This window comes from Odocoileus virginianus, chromosome 25, assembly GCF_023699985.2.
Source record: "Odocoileus virginianus isolate 20LAN1187 ecotype Illinois chromosome 25, Ovbor_1.2, whole genome shotgun sequence".
Lineage (NCBI taxonomy): Eukaryota > Metazoa > Chordata > Mammalia > Artiodactyla > Cervidae > Odocoileus > Odocoileus virginianus.
Window position 1 is genome coordinate 47,608,170 of NC_069698.1, and position 26,918 is coordinate 47,635,087.

General features: G+C 38.5%; 1 protein-coding gene across 1 annotated transcript; it reads right to left on the reverse strand.

The window, feature by feature from the left end:
• Positions 1 to 13,242: 13,242 nt before the first annotated feature.
• Positions 13,243 to 13,810, reverse strand: LOC139031120 (keratin-associated protein 20-2-like). Its single transcript, XM_070455249.1, has one exon. The coding sequence runs from the start codon at positions 13,774 to 13,776 to the stop codon at positions 13,585 to 13,587; it is 192 nt and encodes a 63-aa protein (XP_070311350.1). The 5' UTR covers positions 13,777 to 13,810; the 3' UTR covers positions 13,243 to 13,584.
• Between the last annotated feature and the right edge of the window lie 13,108 nt (positions 13,811 to 26,918).

Below are 26,918 nucleotides of genomic sequence, written 5' to 3' on the forward strand. Positions count from 1 at the left end.
AACTGTAAATCTTCAAATTCTTATTCAGTAGAAGCCAGAAGACCAGCATCTTCTATAGTAACATGGGCGGTAGCAGCCGTATCCGTAGCCTCCGTAACCACAGCCGTAGCCCAGCCTGCGGAAGCCGCCACATCCATAGCCATAGCCATAGCCACATCCCAGGCCTCCAAAGCCTTTGTAGCCGTAACCCAGGCCTTTGCAGGAGGTGCCGTAGTAGCTCATGGTATCAGGCTGGTGTTTGACTGGCTGCTGCAGATCGGCTTTGTGACTGTGACCACACAGGAGCATTTATACAACATATGCTGGTGGGTGTGGAAAGCCACACCTCTAAATAGCACCCAATAGAACACACTATTTGAAAACTGTCTTAACTATCTTGCTTCCTAACTTGAAACCATGCTTTCCAGTTGTTTGAACCACTCCTTATTTAAAAGCTATATGACACATTTTATTTCCTGCTTTATTTGAATTCCTAGTGAAAATTATTTCACTGCTAATTAGATACTATTGTGCTTATATCTGCTTATTTGTTTGGGTTTCTGAGTTTCAAACTCCATAAACAAACGTCTACAGCTTTCAGTCTTCAAACTGCATCACATGAGATTGCATTTACCCTGTAATTGTCCCCTTCCCTATGCCATTCCATGCCTGTTGACTCCTTTCTAAGTCATGGGTGTTATTTTTCTTCTCCCAAGAATTCTCATTAATTGAACCATAATTTTTCCCTGAAATACCCACCCAATGAAAAATTACAGTCAACTGACATATGTCTTAAAACAAAGCTTTAAAGTCAGCTGAGAACCACATTTAGCAGTGCAATGCTATTTAATTTTTAAAAGAGCCACAGATTGACGTCAAAGGAATTTCTCAAGCATCATGTTTCACGCAAAGTAAATGTGCTTGGCAGATACCACTGAAAATTGCTTAAGAAGAGTTCCTCCTAAGTTGTTATATAGGATAGGGAACCCAGGTCTGTGCTCTGTGATGACCTAGAAGGGTGGAATTGGGCTGGGAGGAAGGAAAACTCAAGAAGGAGGGGATATGTGTACACAAATTGTTGATTCACTTCATTGTACAGCAGAAACTAACACAACCCTGTAAAGAAATTATCCTCCAATTAAAAAAATAAAAAACAAGCAAACAAAAAGAGTTCCTCTTAATCAATATAAGTGGCTCCCTACCCACAATAAGAACAATATTCTTATTCCAGATACTAAATTCCATGTTATCATAAATTTCATATTATCATAAGATGGTAGCATTTCAGAATTCAGAAAAAACTTGATGCACCATTTATTCGTGTCTTTTACTACTTTTTTTAACCCATGAGGAAACTGAAACTAAGATGAACAGAATTATGCAACAATGATCTTTAGTGATAGTTGAGGACTAAAATCTTGGTTCATCAGGTCAATTTGAAATTTCCACATTACAGGTTAAGCAGTTTTACTCTCCCATAGTGTGCAGCTACCTTATATTTTGGTTTATTCCCACTATCAATAGAAATAAATGCAAGTGACCTAAAACCAATTAGCCGTGTATATTCAACTATGTAGTCCCACTTTCTTAAAAAGCACAAAATAACTGAGTATTCAAAAAGAGTATTGATGATTTTTGAACTTCATTTATACTTATTATGCAAGTTTCCCTACCAATTAAGAATGCAATGTGATTAGGTACTCTATATCAGGTGACATATATATATGTGTGTGTGTATAGATAAATAGATAGATGGTGCTTTGCAAACTACAAATTGAAGAGAATTATCAGTGATAAAAAATTGTTCTGTTTTAATCTACTTTAGTTAGAAGAATTTAGTTTCAATACTACTAGTCATTTTGCCTTATCTTCAGTAACAGAGGTTCTCATAAGATTTAATGTGGGGATTACATTCTATCTTCTTCTGCTTTGACTCCTTAAAGGGAAGCAAAGCTCCAGCCATAAGTTTTGTTTGTACATGAAGCACCAAGTTATCTGCCACCTCTTCTCATTCTCAGCCAACACCATCTCCTACCTAGAACAGCAAGGACCAGACTCCCATTCATTCTATGACACTTTCTTTTCTTCCTGTAGAAAGACACTCTTTTCAGTCTTTTATTTTTCTGAGATACTACTGCACATACATCTTGAGATTTTGGCACACATGAATGATAAGGACTCCTTTATTTCTTAGAAAAATTCTTTACTTTCTCTTTCATCTACATATACATTTAAACTATATTCACCTAAAAGTCAGTCTTATTTCATGGTTTTGAAACAGCTGTGAGAAAAACAAACACACTATAATGGGTAAAGAGAAAATCCAATTCCCTCAAAATGTCTTTCAACTCAACAGACTCTGGACGTCTGCCAATTTGTCAAGGTTAAAATACATAAACTTTCCTGTTCCCATCATTGTACCTTCAATAATTGCAAAGTACATGCAGGAAGTTGTGGACAGTGTGAAAACTGCCACAGAACATTTTCTATGGCTATTCAGTAAAAGGAATTTTCTGGGAAAGCTCTCCATGAAGAGTACACGTGTAAACAACACAGTGATGGGGAAATAATCAGACAGGGTCCTTCTAGGCCTCGTGTGTCATCTGTATTTTTATTTTAAAAGTAAACAATGATTAGAAGACAATATTTAATAGGCAGTGGGTTTCCCAGGTGGCTCAGTGGTAAAGAATCTGCCTGCCAAGCAAGAGATGCAGGTTGGATCCTTGGGTTGGATATATCCCCTGGAGAAGTAAATGGCAGCCCAGCCCAGTATTGTTGCCTGGGAAATCACATAGACAGAGGAGCCTGGTGGGCAACAGTCCATGGCATCTCAAAAAGAGTCAGACATGACTAAGTGACTAGACAACAACAACAACGAGCAATTGATCAGGTCCAGGCACTATCTGAAATTCTTTATATGTATTGGACTCAAACTCATAACCATTCTTTCTAGTACTATTACTATCCTGCTTAATTATCTGCATAAAATCATGGAACTAATTGATAACTGAGAGTAGTTTCAAAGCCAGTTTCCTGGCTCCAGAACCTGTGTTTTTTAATGTGCTATGTGGTCTGACAACACACTCCATTTTCTTGCCTGGGAAATTCCGTGGATAGAGGAGCCTGGTGGGCTACAGTCCCTAGGGTCGTAAACAGTCAGACACAAATGAGTGACTTTCACTTTACTTCATGTGGTCCAAACAGGATATTGTCTCTATTATCAGGTCAGGGCAAAGTTGTTTGGTTTTCAGAAAAAGCACAACTCCAGAGAAAAGTATTGAACTTTAAACAAGAGTTACTTAAACTACTTAAGAAAACTAGAATTACTTTTTAAAGAAATTAAAAAATAAATGTTTTATTAATAAATATTTTGTTCTAAATCTACTTATGTTAATAAAACAAATCATGCTACTCATAATTTAACCTTTCTTAATTCTATAGAAACCACATCATGAGTATTAATTAATGTAATACTGGTATTTAGAAATATCTAAGGAAATTGTTGGACTTTCCTGGTGGCTCAGACAGTAAAGAATCTGCCTGCAAAGCAGGAGACCTAGGTTCAATCCCTGGGTCAGGAAGATTCCCTGGCAGAGGGAGTGGCTATCCACTTTAGTATTCTCATCCAGAGAATTCCATGGACAGAGGAACCTGGCAGGCTATAGTCATGGGGTCACAAAGAGTTGGACATGACTGAGCAACTAACACTTTTACTTGTTTTTCACACAAGAAAGTTATTAGCTATTGAAGGCAGCCTGAACAACCTTTTAAGGGTATATCCATTCAGCAAATATTTACCTAGTGATTACTATATTTGAGGCACTAATATATTCAGGGCAAAAAAGGAAAGCTAGCCTATGCACTTCATGGAGATTACATTCTAACATAGGATGAGATATTAAGTCATTGGTATACAAGTTCACTTCAGTTCAGTTCAGTCACTCAGCCGTGTCCGACTCTTTGCGACCCCATGAACTGCAGCTCACCAGGTCTGCTTGTCCATCACCAACACCTGGAGTCCACCCAAACCCATGTCCATTGAGTCGGTGATGCCATCCAACCATCTCATCCTCTGTCATCCCCTTCTCCTCCTGCCCTCAGTCTTTCCCAACATCGGGGTCTTTTCAAGTGAGTCAGCTCTTCGCATCAGGTGGTCAAAGTATTGGAGTTTCAGCTTCAACATCAGTCCTTCCAATGAACACCCAGGACTGATCTCCTTTAAGATGGACTGGATAGATCTCTTTGCCATCCAAGGGACTCTCAAGAGTCTTCTCCAACACCACAGTTCAAAAGCATCAATTCTCCAGTGCTCAGCTTTCTTTATAGTCCAACTCTCACATCCATACATGACCACTGGAAACCATAGCCTTGAATAGACGGACCTTTGTTGACAAAGTAATGTCTCTGCTTTTTAAAATGCTGTCTATGTCGGTCATAACTTTCCTTCCAAGGAGTAATCATCTTTTAGTATACAAGTAACATATAACAAAAAGATTTTTTGTGAAAAAATAAAAAATAAAATAGAGAGTTCTATTTGGAGGTCTGGTTAGTTGTCTTGCCAGTGGTATAATCTGAAAGATAATCATGGGATATTGATTTGTTGAAAGACTAAGCCACTGTCCTTTAGCTAAACATCTACAGAGCAATGTGTAATTCCATATTTGTATTTCTACTTCTCCATTCCCTCAACAACATCTTGCTTTTTCATTGTTATTTCTTGGTATTTTCAAATGATTTGACATAAACACAATGTTTTGTTTCTGTTAATCAGAAACTTCTACTGCTTCATCTTTCTGCACTTGAAAATTGTGTTCTTTTTTATCTATGTTTTCTATTTTAATGTGATATTTTGATAGTTTTTGTTATTTTCCTTCTTTATTGATCTTCTCTTCAAAATGTCAGTGGGGTTTATACTAAAAACACACTTCTCTGTTTGGTTTCTTATTGCATCTCATGAAATTGTAAATTGTTCCTCTCGAAACATTTACTGAATGTCCAGTATGGCTCAGACACAGGTTATACCTTTTGTATACATCAGTAAATGAGTTACCGTCACTCTCTGCTGCAAAGAATACCAGTTGTAACTTTCCAATTGTCACCTCTTTGGCTATTCTTTTTCCCTTCATAAAATCCACAGTATTTTAGGAACTTCTATGTCTATGAATAGATTAATATTATAAGGAGTTTCATGTCTTAGCACTGGCTGAAAAAATTATTTCTCACATACATACACACTATAGTTAAGGGAAAAAATTATATTAATAAACACAAGTAGTGATATATATTGGGCTTCACAGGTGGCTCAGTGGTAAAGAATCCATCTTCAAATGCAGAAGACACAGGTTCAATTCCTGGTCCTGAAAGATCCCCTGGAGAGGGAAATGGCAACCCACTCCAGTGTTCTTGCCTAGGACAGAGGAATTTGCTGGGCTATATTCCATGGGGTCTCAAAAGGGTCAGACATGACTTAGTGACTAAGCAAAAGAAAGTGAAATATATTAGTAAATCAGTTATTTCGGATTTATCTGCAGCTGAGAAAAAAAAAGCTATCACCTCGAAAAACTCTGAGGCTTATATGACAAATGTGTTGCGTCTCATCTAAACTGAATGCTTAGCTCTGCCCATAAAACTGTCTTTATTGGACCTTCCCCCCATGACAACAGCCATGCCCAGCATCTGTCTTTCTTTCAGAGCACCTTCCCACTCTCCTCTTCCCTTCCTCTGGTCCATCCCCACTTGATTTCACTGAGCAAGCTGCCACCATCAGGCAGCAGCCCTGGCATCTCCTCACCTTCTTTCTCTTCAGCACACTCACTTGCTTTGAAAATTATTTCAAATTCAGTATGTGAAAAAATTTTATAAATAAAGACAAAAAATATCAGTCATCTCCCCTTGCACCCACCATGTGCTTAATTTTCCCCCTTTTCCTTACTTGTTTTATCCTAGCACACAGCTTCAAAAATCACCAGCTATCTAAGTCAGAAACTGAATTTATACCTAAGTCAAGCTTCTTTTTCTGCTTCCTCCAAATTCAAGTTATTTTCATTCTTTCATTCAGTAAATAATAGAGAACATTTACCTACTTACTTTGGCAAAACAGCAGTAAAAAGAAAAACAAATCTCTCAACCCCAGTGGGCTAATGTTTTACTGGGGGAAATAGACCATAAACAAATACAGGCCTCACTGAGTCATTCATCAAATATTTACTGAATGGCTACTTTGTGCTCAATAATTTATTTTTAGGCACTGGGGTTATTTCACAGTGGTAAATAAAGCTGACAAAAGCTCTGTATTCCTGAAGGTTACATTTTATTGGGGAAGAGGGCAAATGACTAATCAAGCAGGCTGTCAATCAAAACAATATGCTCCATAATGACATAAGAACACAATATAAAACAAAGGGGGAGACAGGCAATGAGCTATGACCAACAGGGGACTTGAAATTGTATATAGATTGGTAGGGAAGGCTCACCCTAAATAAGGATCTTTTAAGTGAAGACTGGAAAGATGAGGGACTTCCCTGGTAGTCCAATGGTTAAGACTTCACCTTCCAAAGCGGTGGTTGCTAGTTTGATCCCACATGCCTCATGGCCAAAAATCCAAACCAAAACAAAACAAAAAGAAGCAGAAACAATATTGTGATAAATTCAATAAAGATTTTTTTTTTTTAATGGTCCACATCAGGGAAAAAAAAAAAAAAAGAAAGAAAACACTTCAAAAAAGGACCATAAAGATGAGGCATGTAGCTACCTGGAGGAAGAGTGTGGCAGGCAGATGAAACTAAAAGCACTCTTAAGAGCTGTTTAAGAAGTCATTTTACACAAATACCTAAAGAGATCATAGCAGGGCTTCGTGTTTGCTCTGAGTCAGGCAGGAAGTGGTTGCTCAGGGTCGTATGAGACCACCCCTTGGTTAGGCAGAATGTAAAGATGGACCCCGAAACCATCCCTCATGCTGGTGCACACACTCTGCACTGCTCCAGCGCCAGCAATATAGTGGATCTGACACCTGTGATTAGGGGCTTCCCCTGTGGCTCCATGGTAAAGAATCCACCTTCGAATGCAGGAGTCCCAGGAGATGCAGGTTTGACCCCTGAGATGGGATGATCACTGGAGGTGGAAATGGCAACCCACTCCAGTATTCTTGTCTAGAAAACCCCATAGAAGAGGAGCCTGGCAGGCTACAGTCTATGGGGTCACAAAGAGTCAGACACAACTGAGCAACCAACACCCTCACTGTTTATGTTCAGACTACCTGCCCAGTAGTCACTCACTACTTAGGGGCTGAGCATGCACCCCTGTGATTCGGCTATTTCATATGACAAAGGTAAGAAATGGAGATTATCTGGATGGGCCTAATCTAATCACAAGAGCCCGATAAAAGTAGAGTTGGCTCTAGAGGAATAAGTCATAGGCTCAGAGCATGAGGAGGATTTGACGTGTCTTTGCTGACTTGAAGGTGGAGGGGGCCATGTGGCAAGGCATGTAAGTGACATCTAGTTATTGAGAGTAGCCCCCAGCTGGCAGTCAGTATGGAAATGCCGCTCAATCATACAAACATAGGAGCTAGTTGACACTAGTATGAGCTTGGGAGCATTCTTCTCCAGATCCCCCAGACAAGCACTCAGCCCAGCCAATGCCCTATTTCACCTATAAGATAGCTGAGCAGAGAACTTAGTGACACCTTGACTGACTTCTGATCCACAAAAAATGAGAATAAAGAAATAGTGCTGTTTTAACTTGATATGTTTATTCTGGTTTGTTAAGCAACCATAGAAAACTAATACAGTAACTTTAACATTTTTATCCTGAAAGCTCTTCACACCCAAATAACTAAAATTAAATCATAGCTATAGTCCTAAACTTCATCATATAAGTTTTGTCACACATAAATTCAGAAGGGATTCAAGAACAATTTAATATCATGGTAAATTTGTAATATTATGTATATTATTATAAATCTCAAAAGTAAATGTATTAGAGGTTGAGCTTTATGATGTTTTAACATGGGTACAAAATCAGTGATCAATGCAAAGAAATAGAGGAAAATAATAGAATGAGAAAGACTAGAGATCTCTTCAAGAAAATTAGAGATACAAAGGGAATATTTCATGCAAAGATGGGCACAATAAAGGACAGAAATGGTATGGACCTAACAGAAGCAGAAGATATTAAGAAAAGGTGGCAAGAATATACAGAAGAACTATACAAAAAAGATCATCATGACGCAGATAACCACAATGGTGTTATCTCTCACCCAGAGCCAGACAACCTGGAAAGCGAAGTCAAGTGGGACTTAGGAAGCAGCAGTGTGAACAAAGCTAGTGGAGGTGATAGAATTCCAGTTGAGCTCTTTCAAATCCTAAAAGATGATGCTGTACTCAATGGGCCAGCAAATTTGGAAAACTCCATAGTGGCCACAGGACTGGAAAAGGTCAGTTTTCATTCCAATCCCAAAGAAAGGCAGTGCCAAAGATTGTTCAAACTACCACACAATTGCACTCGTCTCACAAACTAGCAAAGTAATGCTCAAAATCCTTCAAGCCATGCTTCAGTGGTATGTGAACCAAGAAATTCCAGATGATCAAGCTAGATTTAGAAAAGGCAGAGGAACCAGCGATCAAGTTGCCAACATCCATTGGATCATCAAAAAAGCAAGAAAATACTAGAAAAACATATACTTCCACTTTATTGATAATACCAAAGCCTTTGACTGTGTGGACTACAACAAACTGTAGAAAATTCTTAAAGAGATGGGAATAACAGACCACCTTATCTGGCTCCTGAGAAGTGTGTATGCAGGTCAAGAAGCAACAGTTAGAACTGGACATGGTATAACAGATTGGCTCCAATTGGGAAAGGAGTATATCAAGGCTGTATAATGTCACTCTGCTTATTTAATTTATATTCAGAGTACATGTAAAATGCTGGCCTGGATGAAGCACAAGCTGGAATTAAGAATGCTGGCAGAAATATCAATAACCTAAGAGAGACAGATGACACCACCCTTACGACAGAAAGTGAAGAAGAACTAAGGAGCCTCTTGATGAAAGTGAAAAAGTAGAGTGAAAAAGCTGGCTTAAAACTCAACATTCAAAAAATGAAGATCATGACATCCGGTCCCATCACATCATGGCAAATGGATGGGGAAACACTGGAGACAGTGAGAGACTTTATTTTGGGGGGCTCCAAAGTCACTGCAGTTAAATCACTGAAGTTCAAAGATGCCTGCTCCTTGGAAGAAAAGCTATGGCCATCCTAGATAGCATATTGAAAAGCAGGGACATTACTTTGCAGACAAAGGTCCATCTAATCAAAGCTGCAGTTTTTCCAGTGGTCATGTATGGATGTGAGAGTTGGACCATAAAGAAAACTGTGCACTGAAGAACTGATACGTTTGAACTGTGATGTTGAAGAAAACTCTTGAAAGTCCCTTGGACTGCAAGAAGATCCAACCAGTCCATCCTAAAGGAAATCAGTCCTGAATGCTCATTGGAAGGACTGATGCTGAAGCTGAAACTCCAATACTTTGGCCATCTGATGCGAAGAGCTGACTCATTTGAAAAGACCCTGATGCTGGGAAAAATTGAGGACAGGAGAGAAGGGGATGACAGAGGATGAGATGGTTGGATGGCATCACTGATTCGATGGACATAAGTTTGAGGAAGCTGCAGGAGTTGGTGATGGACAGGGAGGCCTGGCATGCTGCATTCCATGGGGCTGCAAAGAGTCAATCACGACTGAGCAACTGAACTGAACTGAAGAAAACCGGTACTGCCTTAATGCCACATTCCATCTGTCAAATTTCAAAAAGAACACTATTCCTTATTCAAAGTTTTCTTCTCTGCATGTATCAGTAAACAAAAGTTAAACAATTTACATTTTAGTTCTGGTTATGTCACTTAATGTGACATTTGATATTATGTTGAAATTTATTTTGAAAACCAAGATCAACATGATGATGTAATTCAAAAAGCTATTGTCAATATTAATGAAGAAAACACACAAGAAAGTGAACTGAAAAGAATACAACATCCTCTACTAAAGGAAAATATCCTTTTTTTTTTTAATTTAAAAAGATGGTAATGACAACACTATATGCAAAATAGAAAAAGAGACACAGATGTACAGAACAGACTTTTGGACTCTGGGAAAAGGTGAGGGTGGGATGTTCTGAGAGAATAGCATTGAAACAAGTATACTATCAAGGGTGAAACAGATCACCAGTCCAGGTTGGATGCATGAGACAAGTGCTCAGGGCTGGTGCACTGGGAAGACCCAGAGGGATGGGATGGAGAGGGAGGCGGGAGGGGGGAATCAGGATGGGGAACACATGTAAATCCATGGCTGATTCATGTCAGTGTATGGCAAAACCCACTACAATATTGTAAGGTAATTAGCCTCCAACTAATAAAAATAAATGGAAAAAAATAAATAAAACTTAAATAAATAAAAATATCCTTAAAGTAATATTTCAGTTAAGGAGAATCCAGTGAAAGCCTAAAGCAATATATTTCTGATTAAAATCTATGACCATCAAAATAACACCTTTCTGATACAACTGTTTCTAGAATTTTAATCTTCTTTAGACTTACAATGGTATAAACTAGGTCACTGATTCTGCTAAGTTATCTCTCTTCAATTTCATATTCCCTCTTGTAGCCATTCCTAGGTAACATATACCATTATTTTTGATGATGGTTATCACCTATGACATTGGAAGAACTTCCCAGAAAATCTAACTCCACCTTCCAATTTCTAGTTTCTAAATGAATGTCTACTGGGATTGTTGAATAAAAGTACATGTCTACTGGAGAAACGTGCATCTAGATATGGTGATGGGGAAACAAGCTGTCAAAAGTAGTTCAGTTCAGTTCAGTTCAGTCGCTCAGTCGTGTCCGACTCTTTGCGACCTCATGAATCACAGCATGCCAGGCCTCCCTGTCCATCACCAACTCCCGGAGTTTACTCAAACCCATGTCCATCGAGTTGGTGATGTCATCCAACCATCTCATCCTCTGTTGTCCCCTTCTTCTCCTGTCAAAAGTAATCAGGCTAACACAAATGCTATGCACCGGCACATTGTAAATCCTCTCTTGTTTATTTCCTTAATACCAATATCAGGCAATATCATTTTGGGGGATCTTTTACTGACAACACAGCTTGATTAAATGTTCCACCTATGGCATCTAATCACTCCCAAATATATAAATTTTTCTTAAAACTTAACACAGAGAATTGTAACTATATATTTATTATCTGAATTTCCATCTGACTTATAAATTCATAAAGTTCCCAGGAACTTACTTTATGTATTTCTACCTCTGGTACTTAGTACAGATTGAGCGCATAGTGATGATAATGACTCTTGGTTGGATAGTTGAATAAATGCATGATTACATCTCTCATAGGAGTTTCCAGTATGGCATCACCAAGTACCGTAAAACTTATTAAGGTGAATGTTCTTGTTGACACAATTAGCAGACTTTTTTCTTAGATGTCCAAGTCTAAATCATCTAAGAATGTTTTGAATTGTAGACTAATGTATAATTATTTTATACAGTTCATAGAAACTTTGGTGGCCCCTTGAACTTGTACTGCATGTGATATGCTGTGTCTTATGTCCAATATTTGTCACCAGTGCCTGTTCCTACTATTTTATTAGTCAGCAGCTTAAGGCAGGCATTATCAACATTTTTTCTTAAGCAGAAATACTGATTTATGTCATGACCATCCCATGTTCTTGAAAGAAATTAAATGTAGCATTTTCAGGGTTTTCATACTTTTCTCTGTATTTCCTGTACCCTGTCTTTGGTTGGTTTGGTTTATAGAATCCAAAGCTAAGAATGCTACTGTCATAAATTAATATACAAGTAGGTTGACTTATTTTGTGGTTATAGATTGAATGCAGTAGTCTTTCAAGAGATGTCATTCATTCAAAAATATCTTAAGAGAACTTTCTTTCTGATAACTGAAAAATAAACTGCTTCAGAGTGATAATAGAGTGCCATCCAATCTCTATTTTTGCAGAGTTTTCTTATCACTGAAGCAGGTTGAATAAAAGGTGAGGGCAAAATCTGGAGACACAAAGAATAGATAAACACAACAGCCTAGAACAATGCAGGCAGTTCTGGAAGTCTAGGAGCAGAAATGATGCTTAATACACACACACACACACACACACATACACCATACACTGGAACTCTGGCTCTACAAACCAAATTACATAAGTATAATAGGAGGAGAAGGGGCAACAGAGGATGAGATGGTTGGATGGCATCACTGACTCAATAGACGTGAGTTTGAGCAAACCCAAGGAGACAGTGAAGGGCAGGGCAGCCTGGAGTTCTGCAGTCCATGGGATCATGGCAGAGTCAACACAACTTAGCAACTAAACAACAACACATTTGTCTGATTATCAAGGGAGTAAACCCAAGGTTAGACATTTTAAGGGGCAAAATTCTACAGTATGACAGGTGTCTCTTTGGGCACTCCGTGTAAGAACTTGCTGAGTCATGTATCCAATAACAATTTAGAGCAATGGGTATCTGACAGCAAGGATGATAGCTTACCAATTGCTGTGTGATTCTGAAGGTTGTTTGCACATCTTCAATTATTGTTTAGGGGCGTCCTGGGTGGCACAGTGGTAAAGAATCCACCTACCAATGCAGAAGCCCCAAGAGATGTGGTTTCAGAAGAGTAGGAAATAGCAACTCACTCCGGTATTCTTGCCTGGAAAATGCCACAGATAGAGAAGTCTGGCACGCTATGGCCCATGGGGTCACAAAGAGTCAGACACAACTGAGCACATATGCTTCTAACTATTTAAATGAAGCCAAACAACAACAACAACAAAAAAAAAAACAGCCTCAGTAGAAGAAATCCATTAAGAACACAGATTCCAACCATCCAACAGAGTTGGGTCCTGCTTGGAAACAGAAAAAGACAGCAGGACATTGAGTACCATCCTGGCAAATGGTGTAGTAACTTTGCATAATGATCCCACTGTGAAGATATGAGGCTGGTAAGAGCCACAGCAGCTGTGTCGATATACTTTTAACAAAATGTGAAAAGAATTGCTGGACAATCCCTCTACCTTCATGGTCACACAGAATTGCAGGCACAGCACCACCATTGGAGCTTCCGTGATGAACACACACACAGACTCACTATGCCAACAGAATCACGCATAAATTCACGCTCAATGCCCGTATGTACAGACATCATATTTATGAGGGACAGACAACCAGGACACATTTAAAATACCAGACAAAGCAAATTTAATGAAAATAAATTTTCACGGATCTCACATGAGCAATTCAGAATGAGAGCTCTGCCAAAATTTATGTCCAAAGGGTTACCCAAACTGTAAATCCATCCACCCCTCCCCCGTGGCCCAAATTAGAATTGCAAGTTCAGGTGATTTTTATCCCATCCGTCCTGGTAAACTGAAATCTGAAGATCTATCAAAGTGACCTGGGATTGGCTCATCATAATTTCATCAGAGAGAAGCACCAACGTAAAGAAGTGTCCAGACAGCAGAATCTAGAAGAGGAAAATTGGCTGATGGGTCTCAGTCACGTGTAACGTCGAGAGCAGGGTTTCTCAGTAGAAGCTAGAGGACCAGTATCTTCCATAGTAACACGGGCGGTAGCAGCCATATCCATAGCCACCATAGCCAGCACCGTAGCCGCAGCCCAGACCTCGGAAGGAGCCATAGCCACAGCCGTAGTTGCAGCCCAGACCACCAAGGCCATAGCCCAGGCCACCATAGTAGTTGCCGTAGTAATAGCTCATCTTGTCAAGTGTTGAAGATGTAAAAGAGAGCAAAGCCTTTGCTTGCAGAATATGAACTGCCCTGTTCCCTTGAGGCCTTTTATACACCGGTGTAGTAGGTGTGGCAAACCAAAAGCCATTGTGCCTTGCATTTTAACAGCTAATTTGCATGAAAACATCATTAACATTGCGTTCATTTAGAGGAGAGGCACCCACACCCATTAATGCTGGAATTCCTTTACTACTGCCTCTTAAATTCCCGAAGGTATATCATATACTTTCAGTAATTAAAAAAAATTACTGTCTGTAACCAAGCTTCATGAGTTTGCATAACTTGAGAGCCATAAATATTATTTAATCCTGCTTTGAAATAAGATCATCATTCCTCTGCAGATGTGAAGCACAGATTCATAGAAACTCCAGGCCTCAGTGAGATCATATCATTTAATCACCAACATTTTCTTTACCTTAGCTTTTGCAGAGAAACCAAGGGTCTAGATAAATACTGCTTTTGCTTTGTTTTAGTTTTTTGACAGAATTGATATTGATATTCGATTGCAAATAATGTTTTTAGCCAACTCTTTGGAAAAGACCCTGATGCTGAGAAAGATTGAGGGCAAAGAGAGAAGAAAACGCCAGAGGATGAGATGGTTAGACAGCATCACTGACTCAATGGATGTGAACTTGAGCACACTCTGGGAGATAATCGAGGACGGGGAAGCCTGACATGCTGCAGTCCGTGCGGTTGCAAAGAGTCAGACATGACTTAGTGACTGACAACATGACATAGTCACGGACAAATATTGACAACAACAGTATTTTTAGGCTAATTTATTGTATGTTTTTATACAGTTATATGGTGTTAACTTTTATGTGCATCAACATTTCTTAATCATGAGATATCTCAAATATATTTTCTAGTAAAAGCTAAGTATGTATATAACTTGGGTGTGTGTACAACACTTCTGTATGTCATAGTGTAACATGCATTATTTGAGGTCTGTAGAATAAAATATTTATATTGAAAAGTGTATTTTAGTACACATGCATGCATACTCAGTCACTTTGGTTGTGTCTAACTCTTTGTGGCCCTATGGATTGTAGACCACCAGGCTTCTCTGTCCGTGGGATTTCCCAGGCAAGAATATTGGAGTAGGTTCCCATGATCTCCTCAAGGGGATCTTCCCAATCCAGAGAGCAAACCCTCATCTCCTGTGGCTCCTGCATTGCAGGCAGAGTCTTAACCATTGAGCCACCTTAGAAACCCATATTTTAGCATACTAACATCTAAAATGGAGCTTGCCAGATGGTGCTAGTGGTAAAGAACCTGCCTGCCATGGGACAGACCTAAGAGACACGGGTTCAATCCCCAGGTTAGGAAGATCCCCTGGAAAAGGAAAGAGCAGCCCATTCCAGTATTCTTGCCCAGAAAATTCCATGGACAGAGGAGCTGATGGGCTTCAGTCCACAGGATCACAAAGAGTTGGTCATGACTGAAGTATACTTTTCTGTTGTTGTTGTTTGGTTGCTGAGTTGTGTCCAAATATTTTGCAACCCTGTGGACTATAGCCCACCATGCTCTTCTGTCCATGGAATTTTCCAGGCAAGAATATTGGAGTGGGTTTCCATTTCCTTCTCCAGGGTATCTTCTTGACCCAGGGATCGAACCTGCATCTCCTCTATTGGCAGGCAGATTCTTTACCAATGAACCACCAGGAAGAACTAGAATCACTACAGATGAGACAAATACCATGTTTGGAACAATAAAATGATAATACCTTAGATAATATCACAAAATTCTATAGGTTATACATACATCTTACAATATACCAAACCATTAAAAATTGTGAATATTATTGTCACCAAAAAAAGTATATGAACACAGAATTTTAAATGTAATTGCAAGAAATGTATAGACTGCCAGTAAACAACTCAAGGCACATACAATTAGTAAAACCTAGTTAAGTGACTTCATAGACTACACATCTTGTAGCCTAGTGTGAGACAGTCAAATTTCTAAATTATTGAGATACTAAAGAATTTCTTTATCAAAAAGCATCAATTTTACTATTTTTAATTTCCCTTCACCCATAGACAAAAGGACAATAGTAATTCTACGTAGGTTAAGAGTCAACTTTTGTAATTATGTAATTACTTACATAAAGAGCTAAAAAAAATTAACCATTTGAAAGCCAAAGTCATGATTATTAAAGGAAATTCATCTCATTTTTTGACAAGATTCATGCTAGAGTCTTATTATAGTAATAACTCTAATCAGTAAGGGAAGTATTGACTAGTTCCCCAAGCATACGGTATAAAGCTAACCTACCAGAGTCAAAGTACTCACTTTGATATGATTTGACAGGGACTATCAAACTTTATTAAGGTTCTCCAGTATGTCATAGTTACATTGAGGGATACAAGTATTCTTCAAGTCAAAGGAGACATTAATGTGGGACTTCACATAATTCTAGTAACATTGGGATGATTAAATATACTGTATAATGAATCTATTAAATTATCTTAGTCTTACATCATTAAACATTTAGTTTATGTAACTCCCTATGTTCTGATTCTTGACTCAGAACACAATCTTTTGATTATGTTCAGTCTTACCATTCCTTAGAAGAAAAGAATAAGCTGATTATATTGGATTTAAGTCCTTTGGTCATGAAGACAGTGATATGTCAGGGTAAATTAACAAATTGGCTTCTCATTATGATTTCATTCCCCATATAAAATAGAAATGATGTGGAGATAAAATGGGCTAGGGGTATGTCCATTTCCCTGAAACAGAAATTTGTCTTTGTAAATTAATAAAATGATCAGATTATAATTTAGATTTCCATTAGGTTAACTATGAGGAGAATTCTCAAATCAAGCACACTCAATTATTACATTTCCTGCAAGAATTATTTCTTTTCTATCTTAATGAGTTGGCTTTATGTTTTATAGATGATCCACTTGAACTTGTTAATATTCACTGGCCCCTGAGAAATGGATTTATTCTCAGTGTACTGATTGAACCAAACCATCTAACTGAGCCTGTAAATAGAAGAGCTAGATTTTGGAAAGGGATAAAAATATCAGAGCAATTAATGTTTTTCTAGGAAACTTCTGATGATTTGACTTTTTTCATTGGATGATTCCCTGTGCTTCCCTCTGGCCTCTGTGATCTAAGCAGAATCAATTAAAAATGAAATTACTTTTATCAGCATATACCTGGGACTAAACCCTACATTTATTGTGCTCCAGTAAACATATTTACCTAGCACATTATTCTGAGAGTATGTTTTAATAGGCAGAAATTTTTAGCACAGAAGGCAGTATCTCAAGCAGGCCTGAGAGAACTGTTCCAAAGAGAGGGGAAGATCCAGATTATACAGAAGTTTTGTAACAAAAAGTATGGAGTCTGAACTTCAAAAAATTGTTGTTAATTAAAGAAAACCAAATATCCCAAGTTAGGAATTTAGCACATTTCTCTGTATGGGAAGTTGCAAGAGTTGGCTCACTGAAATAACTCCTTTCATTTATATCTCAGCTACCCTAACACTAAGCCTTATGGCAGAAAGTGAAGAAGAACTAAAGAGCTTCTTGACAAAAGTGAAAGAAGAGAGTGAAAAAGTTGGCTTAAAGCTCGACATTCAGAAAACTAAGATCATGGCATCCAGTCCCTTCACTTCATGGCAGATAGATGGGGAAACAATAGAAAGAGTGGCTGACTTTATTTTGGGGGGCTCCAAAATCACTGCAGATGGTGACTGCAGCCATGAAATTAACAGACACTTACTCCTCGGAAGGGAAGTTTTGACCAGTAAAGACAGCATATTAAAAAGCAGAGACATTACTTTGTCAACAAAGGTCCGTCTAGTCAAGGCTATGGTTTTTCCAGTAGTCATGTATGGATGTGAGTGTTGGACTATAAAGAAACTGAGCACTGGAGAATTGATGCTTTTGAACTGTGGTGTTGGAGAAGACTCTTGAGAGTCCCTTGGACTGCAAGGAGATCCATCCAGTCCATCTTAAAGGAGATCAGTCCTGGGTGTTTACTGGAAGGGCTGATGTTGAAGCTGAAACTCCAATACTTTGGCCACCTGATGCAAAGAGCTGACTCATTTGAAAAGACCCTGATGCTGGGAAAGATTGAGGCCCGGAGGAGAAGGGGACAACAGAGGATGAGATGGTTGGATGGCATCACTGACTCAATGGACATAGGTTTAGGTGGACTCCAGGAGTTGGTGATGGACAGGGAGGCCTGGAGTGCTGCGGTTCATGGGGTCACAAAGAGTCGGACACAACTGAGCAACTAAACTGAACTGAACTGAACCCTGGGCCGGCATCCTGTGTTTTTCACACCCTGGGCTCCCTTGGGACTAGCTCACCTAGGGAGTGGCTGCAATCTGCTGGCTGCCAAATTGTAGGTATTCTTCTCCTTTCTGACTGCCCTTAGGGCTCACCAGGTCATATTGGAGGGCTGCAATCACTGATGACAGTGACATCCTTGTTTACTGATATAGTATGAAATATTCCATTTCTCAGTTTCCTCCTCTTGGTGGGAAATTTGACCAATTTTTTACCCAGCCCATTTTCAATTCAGTTATTAAGCAATATCCTGGGCTACCCTAAACAGATGAGCAAGAAGGCATATGTGATCTATTACTGCAGTGGTCCTTGTGCATACCTCTCTCCTGTAGTTCACTGCCTCAGCTTCTATGGAAACTACAGATTATATCTGCTCCTATTAGTAGGAGCTTCTCCTTCCACGTATTAGTAGGTTAAATAATATATTTTGTTTTACAATCAATGTCTTCATTTAATTCATAAAGATTATTTTGTCTCTCTTTACCATTTTTTAATCCTATAAACTATCCATCAGGACTGCCAAGGCTTTTATTTTTTTTTTTCTTACTTCTATATTTATTTCTTTTTTTTTTTCTTCAAATATTTTATTTTATTTTTTTTTTATTTTTATTAGTTGGAGGCTAATTACTTTACATCATTACAATAGTTTTTGTTATACATTGAAATGAATTAGCCATTGATTTACATGTATTCCCCATCCTAGTCCCCCCTCCCCAAGGCTTTTATTTTAAATGTTTGGAATTTCTGCTTTATACTCCACTACTTTTTAGATGACTTTTATACTACAACCAAGACAATCTCTCCCAAGTCAGTATCCTAGCAGCCTAAGATGGTTCTCATATAAACAGTAATATAAAAGTAAAACACAAACTGAATTGACATCATGAGTGCAGTTATTAATTCTGAGTTTTATTTAGATCTTTCCTCTCAGGCCGAAAAACAGATTGATCCAAAGTCTACAGCACTGTAATATTATGAATGCTATCCTCATATTCTTAAATAAAAGAAAAGACCCCTATAATAGAGAAGAATGACTTTCACAAATTTCTACTGTTAACACAGCTAATTGTTGAACTACATGGCTTTCTAGTCAACCAAAATATAGAATTCCTGAATTCTGGTATTCCTCCAGGAATTTCCTCTAGAATCAGAGGGATAAAACAGTTTTCTGAACTTAGAGAAACAAAATTTATACAGGATCCTTCAGTGTTTTGCTCATGTTTTTTATGCAGAATCCTCTAACAAATATCCTGGGATAAATTCAAAGTAAGCAGACTTAAAACATCTGGACTATGACTTTTTCCAACCACAAGAGGATTAAATAACCGATGCATTCTTTGTATACTGCTCATGGGGTTCTCATGGCGAGAATACTGGAGTGGTGTGCCATTCTCTCCTCCAGTGGACCACGTTTTGTCAGGGAATCCTGGTGTGCTGCAGTCCATGGGGTTGCAAAGAGTCAGAGAAAACCAAGTGACTGAACAACAAAATGTTCTTTGTGGTTATGCCATCTGCCATTATTGAGGATTCTGATAAAGATCAGTTTTCTGACATTTATTCTCATAATCATGGAAAATAAAATCTGACTTGAAAGAGTTTGCATTCTCACATGACATTCTCTTTACTATGTAGTTATCATTTACTTCACTGTACACTATATTATGAATACTCATGGAAGTATGTTTTCTCAGATCTGAAGATCAGACACAGTATCATTGGAGAAGCAGGTTTACTTTTATCCTATGTAAGTGAAATTATATAATTTAATTTCTAGACGGCTACCAAGAATATAGAACTAAAGTCATGGATCATTCCTAGAGAGCTAATCAACCCAAAGACTTCAAAATGTATACAACACATGTAATAAGCATAAGATTTCAGCCTAAGATTAAGATTGCAAAACAACAGTAAGAATGTATTCACAGATATTTTTATCATGGTTGTATTATAATAAAAAACAAAAATGGGGAAACAATCTAAATATAAAACAACAGAGAAATAGTGCTCTAATTTAAAAATATATATATTTATAAGGCATTTTAAAGCCATGAGAAATCTCTAGTGGTAAAATGTTTATTAACCAAAGCAGTATAAAAAAAGCACTGTATGAATTCAATGATTTAGTTGTGTAAAATATCATAAAGTAAAAAAGGAAAAAAAATGGGACAAGGGTTAATAATCCTACCTCACAGAACTGTTATGAGAAGAAAATGATTGAGAGAAAGGAAATTAGTACAGAAGTTCTTACTGCACAAACACTCATTGTGTTGGCTTCTATTATTTTGAAAAATGTAAGGGAATGCATTTTAATCTAAGAAATCAGCAAATTAAAATAGACTGGGATGGGTGAATTTAACTCAGATGACCATTATGTCTACTACTGTGGGCAAGAATTCCTTAGAAGAAATGGAGTAGCTTTTATAGTCAACAAAAGAGTCCAAAATGCATACTTGGATGGCACTCTCAAAAATGGTGAAATGATCTCTGTTCGTTTCCAAGGCAAACAATTCATTACCATGGTAATCCAAGTCTACACCCTGAGCAGTAGTGCTGAAGAAGCTGAAGTTGAACGGTTCTATGAAGTTCTAGAACTAACACCCAAAAAAGATGTCCTTTTCATTATAAGGGACTGGAATGCAAAAGTAGGAAGTCAAGAAACACCTGGAGTAACAGGCAAATTTGGCCTTGGAGTACAAAATGAAGCAGGTCAAAGGTTAACAGATTTTGCAAAGAGAATGAACTGGTCATAGCAAACACCCTCTTCCAACGACACAAGAGAAGAGTCTACACATGGACATCATCAGATGGTCAATATCAAAACCAGATTGATTATATTGTTTGCAGTCAAAGACGGAAAAGATCTCTACAGTCAGCAAAAATAAGACCGGGAGCTGACTGTGGCTCAAATCATGAACTCCTTATTGCCAAATTCAGACTTAAATTGAAGAAAGTAGAGAAAACCACTAGACCATTCAGATATGACCTAAATCAAATCCCTTACAGTTTTACAGTGGAAGGGAGAAATAGTTTTAAGGGATTAGATCTGATAGACAGAGTGCCTGATGAACTATAGGCAGAGGTTCATGGTATTGTACAGGAGACAGTGATCAAGACCATCCCCAAGGAAAAAAGAATGCAAAAAGGCAAAATGGTTGCCTGAAGAGGCCTTACAAATAGCTGTGGAAAGAAGAGAAGTGAAAGGCAAAGGAGAAAAGGAAAGATATAGCCATTTGAATGCAGAGTTCCAAAGAATAGCAAAGAGAAATAAGAAAGCCTTCCTCAGTGATCAATGTAAAGAAATAGAGGAAAACAATAGAATGGGAAAGACTAGAGATCTCTATCCAGAAAATTAGAGATACCAAGAGAACATTTCATGCAAAGACAGGCACAATAAAGGACAGAAATAGTATGGACTTAATAGAAGCAGAAGATATTAAGAAGAGGTGGCAAGAATATACAGAACTATACAAAGAATATCTTCATGACCCAGGTAATCATGATGGGATGGTATGATCATTCATCCAGAGCCAGACATTCTGGAATGTGAAGTCAAGTGAGCCTTAGGAAGCATCACTAGGAGCAAAACCAGTGGAGGTGATGGAATTCCCGTTGAGCTATTTCAAATTCTGAAAGATGATGCTGTGAAAGTGCTGCACTCAGTATGCCAGCAAATTTTGAAAACTCCGCAGTGGCCACAGGACTGGAAAAAGGCAGTTTTCACTGCAATTTCAAAGAAAGGCAATGCCAAAGAATGCTCAAACTACTGCATAATTGCACTTATTTCACATACTAGCAAAGTGTTGCTCAAAATTCTCCAAACCAGGCTTCGACAGTACATGAACATCAACTTCCATATGTTCAACCTGGATTTAGAAAAGCAGAGGAAACAGATCAAATTGCCAACATCTGTTGGATCATCGAAAAGCAAGAGAGTTCCAAAAAAAAAATCTACTTCTTCTTTATTGACTATGCTAAAGCCTTTGACTGTGTAGATCACAACAATCTGTGGAAAATTCTTCAAGAGATGGGAATACCAGACCTGCCTCCTGAGAAACGTGTATGCAGATCAAGAAGCAACAGCTAGAGCTGGACATGGAACAACAGACTGGTACCAAATCGGGAAAGGAGCACGTCAAGGCTGTATATTGTCATCCTTCTTATTTCACTTATATTCAGATTACATCCTGTGAAATCCTGGGCTGGATGAAGAACAAGCTGGAATCAAGATTGCCGGGAGAAATACCAATAACCACAGATATGCAGATGACACCACCCTTAAGGCAGAAAGCAAAGAAGAACTAAGGAGCCTCTTGATGAAAGTGAAAGAGGAGAGTGAAAATGTTGGCTTAAAACCAACATTCAGAAAACTAAGATCATGGCATCTGATCCCACTACTTCATGGCTAATAGATGGGGAAATAACGGAAACAGTGACAGATTTTATTTTGGGGGGGGGGCTCCAAAATCACTGCAGATGGTGATTGTAGCCATGAAATTAAAAGATGCTTGCTCCTTGGAAGAAAAGTTATGATCAACCTCAATACAGCACATTAAAAAGCAGAGACATTACTTTGCCAACAAAGGTCCATCTAGTCAAAGCTATGGTTTTTCCATTAGTCATGTATGGTTGTGAGAGTTGGACTGTGAAGAAAGCTGAACACACCGAAGAATTGATGCTTCTGAACTGTGGTGTTGGAGAAGACTCAAGAGTCCCTTGGACTGCAAGGAGATCCAACCAGTCCATCCTAAAGAAGATCAGTCCTGAATATTCATTGGAAGGACTGATGCTGAAGCTGAAACTCCAATACTTTGGCCACCTGATGTGAAGAACTTACTCATTTGAAAAGACTCTGATGTTGAGAAAGACTGAAGGTGAGAGAATTAGAGGATGACAGAGGATGAGATGGTTACATGGCATCACCAAGTCAATGGACATGAGTTTGAGTAAATTCTGGGAGTTCATGATGGACAGGGAGGCCTGGCATGCTGCAGTCCGTGGGGTCGCAAAGAATCAGACATGAGTGAGTGAATGAACTGAACTGAAGGGAATGCTTCTCTTAAAACATATAAAACATACATATCATCAGTAAGTTTGGTGCATTAAAAATCATTCACCTAAACGTCTTAATTGACGGAAGAAGAAAATTATATTCCCTTACCAGAGTAAAAGTAATATTCTCCCAGATAATTCTCTCAGCTGGATGCATGCACAGCATGAGAGAATGTTATTTAAGCAGCTGTTATATGATGAGTTCCAATGGAATATTTGCTTAGAGAACAAACTAGTTAGCAAGGAGGAGGGAAATGGGGGAGGAGCAAGATAAGGGTAGGTGGATTAAAAAGGTAAAAACAACTGTGTATAAAATACATAAGCTATCACCATATATTGCACAGCAAAGGGAATACAACTGATATTTTATAACTTTAAATGGAGTATAATCTATAAAATCACTGAATCACTATGTTGTACACTTTTAACTAATACATTTGATTGGCCAAAACATCTGTTCAAGTTTTTCCATAACATGAACTTTTTGACCAACCCAATAGTATTTATTGGAAATCAGCCATGTTTCAAAAAAATTTCACTAAGCCGATCAAGAACACAAGACCCTCCCAGGGTTCTGAGCTGCCAGGATATTTAAATGTGAGCAGACAATGAGTTGTAGTAGACCAATGAAGATGTCAATAGTCTCCCAATGAAATCTGAGATTAGCCCTGCAATATGAAATAACACAAAATTAGTAAACTGTGGTAGCTTTAAATTCATTCATTCTCACATTTAATCATTCCACAGATATGCATTATTCGTGAACTATAGAGTCTTGAATGAAGCTTGGGGGATAATTTTATGGAAAACAAATCAGGGGCCCCTGTCTTCAAGGAGCATGCATTCCTCTAGGTTGGAACAAATACAAACAGACTAGATGATGATGAATTCTATGCAGGAAAAGGGTGCACAGAAGGGGCTTAGAGTGTGCAGCCAGGAAGTTGAAGTTTTCAGTAGATAGGGAAGCCTCAGAGAGAAGAAAATTTCGAGACAACTGTCAGAGAATATGAGGAAGCAAAATGTGCCAATGTTTGACAGAAGAGCTCTCCAGTTAGAAGGCACAGCAAGCTCTAAGACACTGATGTGGTCCAGAATACAGAGGGGTACCATGGGGAGAAGGGTGTTGGGAGGGGAAAAAATGGAGGTGTTTTTAGGGGCCTCTGGAGGAGTCTGGCTTTTACCCTGAATGAGACAATAGATAGCAGAGTGTTTACAGCTGAGGAGTATATGATCTTACACAATTTATACCCCTTTTATCATCAGTTTCTGTCTCATAAGATAGTACAGCACCAGGTGGCGCTGGTGGTAAAGAACCTGTCTGCCAACGCAGGAGAGGTAAGTGGTGCAGGTTTGATCTCTGGGAGGGCATGGCAATCTACTCCAGTATTCTTGCCTGGAGAATCCCACGGACAGAGGTGCCTGGAAGGCTATGATCCATAGGGTCGTAAAGAGCTGGACATGATTGAAGCAGCTTAGCAGCAGTAGTGACAACGAGAAATTTTGAAATGGTTTCAGCTTTTTGTGCTTGAGCTACCAAGAACTTAATACATTGTATGTCTATGTTTACATATTTTGTCTCCACAGTGAGCTATCTTAGAAGGGACACCACTCCAATGCAACAATATTTTACATATCCAAAAGCACTCAAGACCTTTATGAAATATGTCCCATAACAGAAAATACATTCTACTTGTAGTTTCAGAAAACAAACATCTGGAAACAAGATGTGGGTCATTACTTTGGAGTGTCAAGCTAGTATTAAAATAAATGTTAATAAACCTTGGGCACTTACTCTATTCGAGGCACTACATTTAGTCTTTTATATACAAATGTCGTTTAATCCTCAACTCTCTGAGGTGGGATGCGTATTGAGCTCTCCACATTTTGTGAAAGATGAGGTTGATGGCTGAATAGTAAATTTTTCAAAATTACATAAACAGATAAGTGGTAGAGTTGGGACAGGAATCTAGTTATTCTGGATCTAGATTTTCATTCTCCATCACTCCATTCTATCACTTATAAGGATAGAGAAAAATAAATGCAATGAAGAAGCATTGACCTTGACAATAATGACAAACATTATACATACCTTACTCCTCTCTGTTAAACTATGTTACTTCCTTTCCAGTATTTTTAATTTTGTGAACTTCTACTCATCAGTCTCATTTTACTACGAAAATAAATAAGGTGCATATGAGTAAATCAGTTAAATTCTATAAAAGAAATAGGAGATGAGACTAGAAAAATTAGGCGAAAAATTTGTGGATGACTTTTACGCCCTGCTAAGATGCTGAAGCAAACGTCCCATCAGGAAATCTTTCTTGTCCCACGCAGCAGAGCATATGCACTGTGTCTCACCCTGCCGCTGCCTGCCCAAGCCACTAAGTCTGTCCCTGCACGTGTAGCCCTGGGCCTAGTGCACCTCCTATTACTACTATATTTACCTCCCGTCTCTCACGTTCTGATTTGGGGGTTCGCGGCATGTGGGATCCTACTTCCCTGAACCAGGAATCAAACTCTCGCTCCCTGCATTGGCGTCTAAACCATTCCCTGGACCATCAGGGAAGTCCATGGATGAACTCTTGGCCTGCTCCGTGCTAAGTCGCTTCAGTCATGTTCAAGTCTTTCCGACCCCATGGACTGCAGCCCACTAGGTTCCTCTAGTGGGATCCCTCTAGCCATGGGATACTCCGGGCAAGAATACTGGAGTGGGTTGCCATGCTCTCCTCCAGGGGATCTTCCCGACGTAGGGATTGAACCCGCATCTCTTACATCTCCTGCATTGAGGCAGATTCTTTACCACTACTGCCACTAGGGGAGCTATTGAATGAACTTGAAATGAATAAAGTTCTAAGTAATTTATGATATTTATATTTTTGGTATGTATATAAGAAGAATGAAAAACTGAAAATGATAATAATAGAAATCTCAAAAATAACTGTTAAATATCATGCTTGGAATGTGTTGCCTCAAATCATGCTCCCTGCCACTGACTGCAGGGTTATGATTTCACACTGCTTAATTAATTCATTCAGAAATTACTTATTGAGCTCCTATTTTGTGTAAGACACTGATGTTTTAGAATCAGTGATACAGTGGGAAAAAAATAAAGAAGCCATTTTCATGGATCTTACGTACCCTGCTCTGTGAAACAGTTTGAAAAGCTGTGAGTGAGGTGTAAGATGGGCTTTAGAAAGAACTCTAGAGAAGAAGAAGAAAAAAATATGAAAAGACAGACAAGAGTCTATTACAATAGTCCAAATTCGAAAAACCCGTTAATCTTCAGTTCCATAGTTATTCCGATGTTAAAAGTATGATCATTTCAGTATTAAACCTCTCTTGCTCTATCCTTCTCTCTGAAGTCTGAGTCAATTCATGTTGAATGTCTTCCTGTTATTTTAGCTCATGATATTTTCTATTTATTTCCTGTTACTTCCTCTTAAAACCCCTGTCACTTTTTTACTTTCACTCACACATACACACATAGAACCCATCTTCATCTTAACTTTCTTCCTACTCAACCTTCAGATGTCACTCCTTCCAGAAAGGCTTAGGCCTTCCCATAATATATGATCACAAGATATCTTACTATTCGCAGAATAAGAAATATCAAACTGTATTATAACTGTCAAATGGATTGACATAGATTGTACATATAAGAGAAGAGAGACCATCTCCATCTTTTATATCTTCATCTCTATGGTACCAAGTGATAACTTATACCTAGCAAAAATCCATTCCATAAATACTTG

Coding starts and splice junctions, on each gene's coding strand:
- LOC139031120 (XM_070455249.1), bottom strand. CDS start 13,776: ATGAGCTATTACTACGGCAACTACTATGGTGGCCTGGGCTATGGCCTT.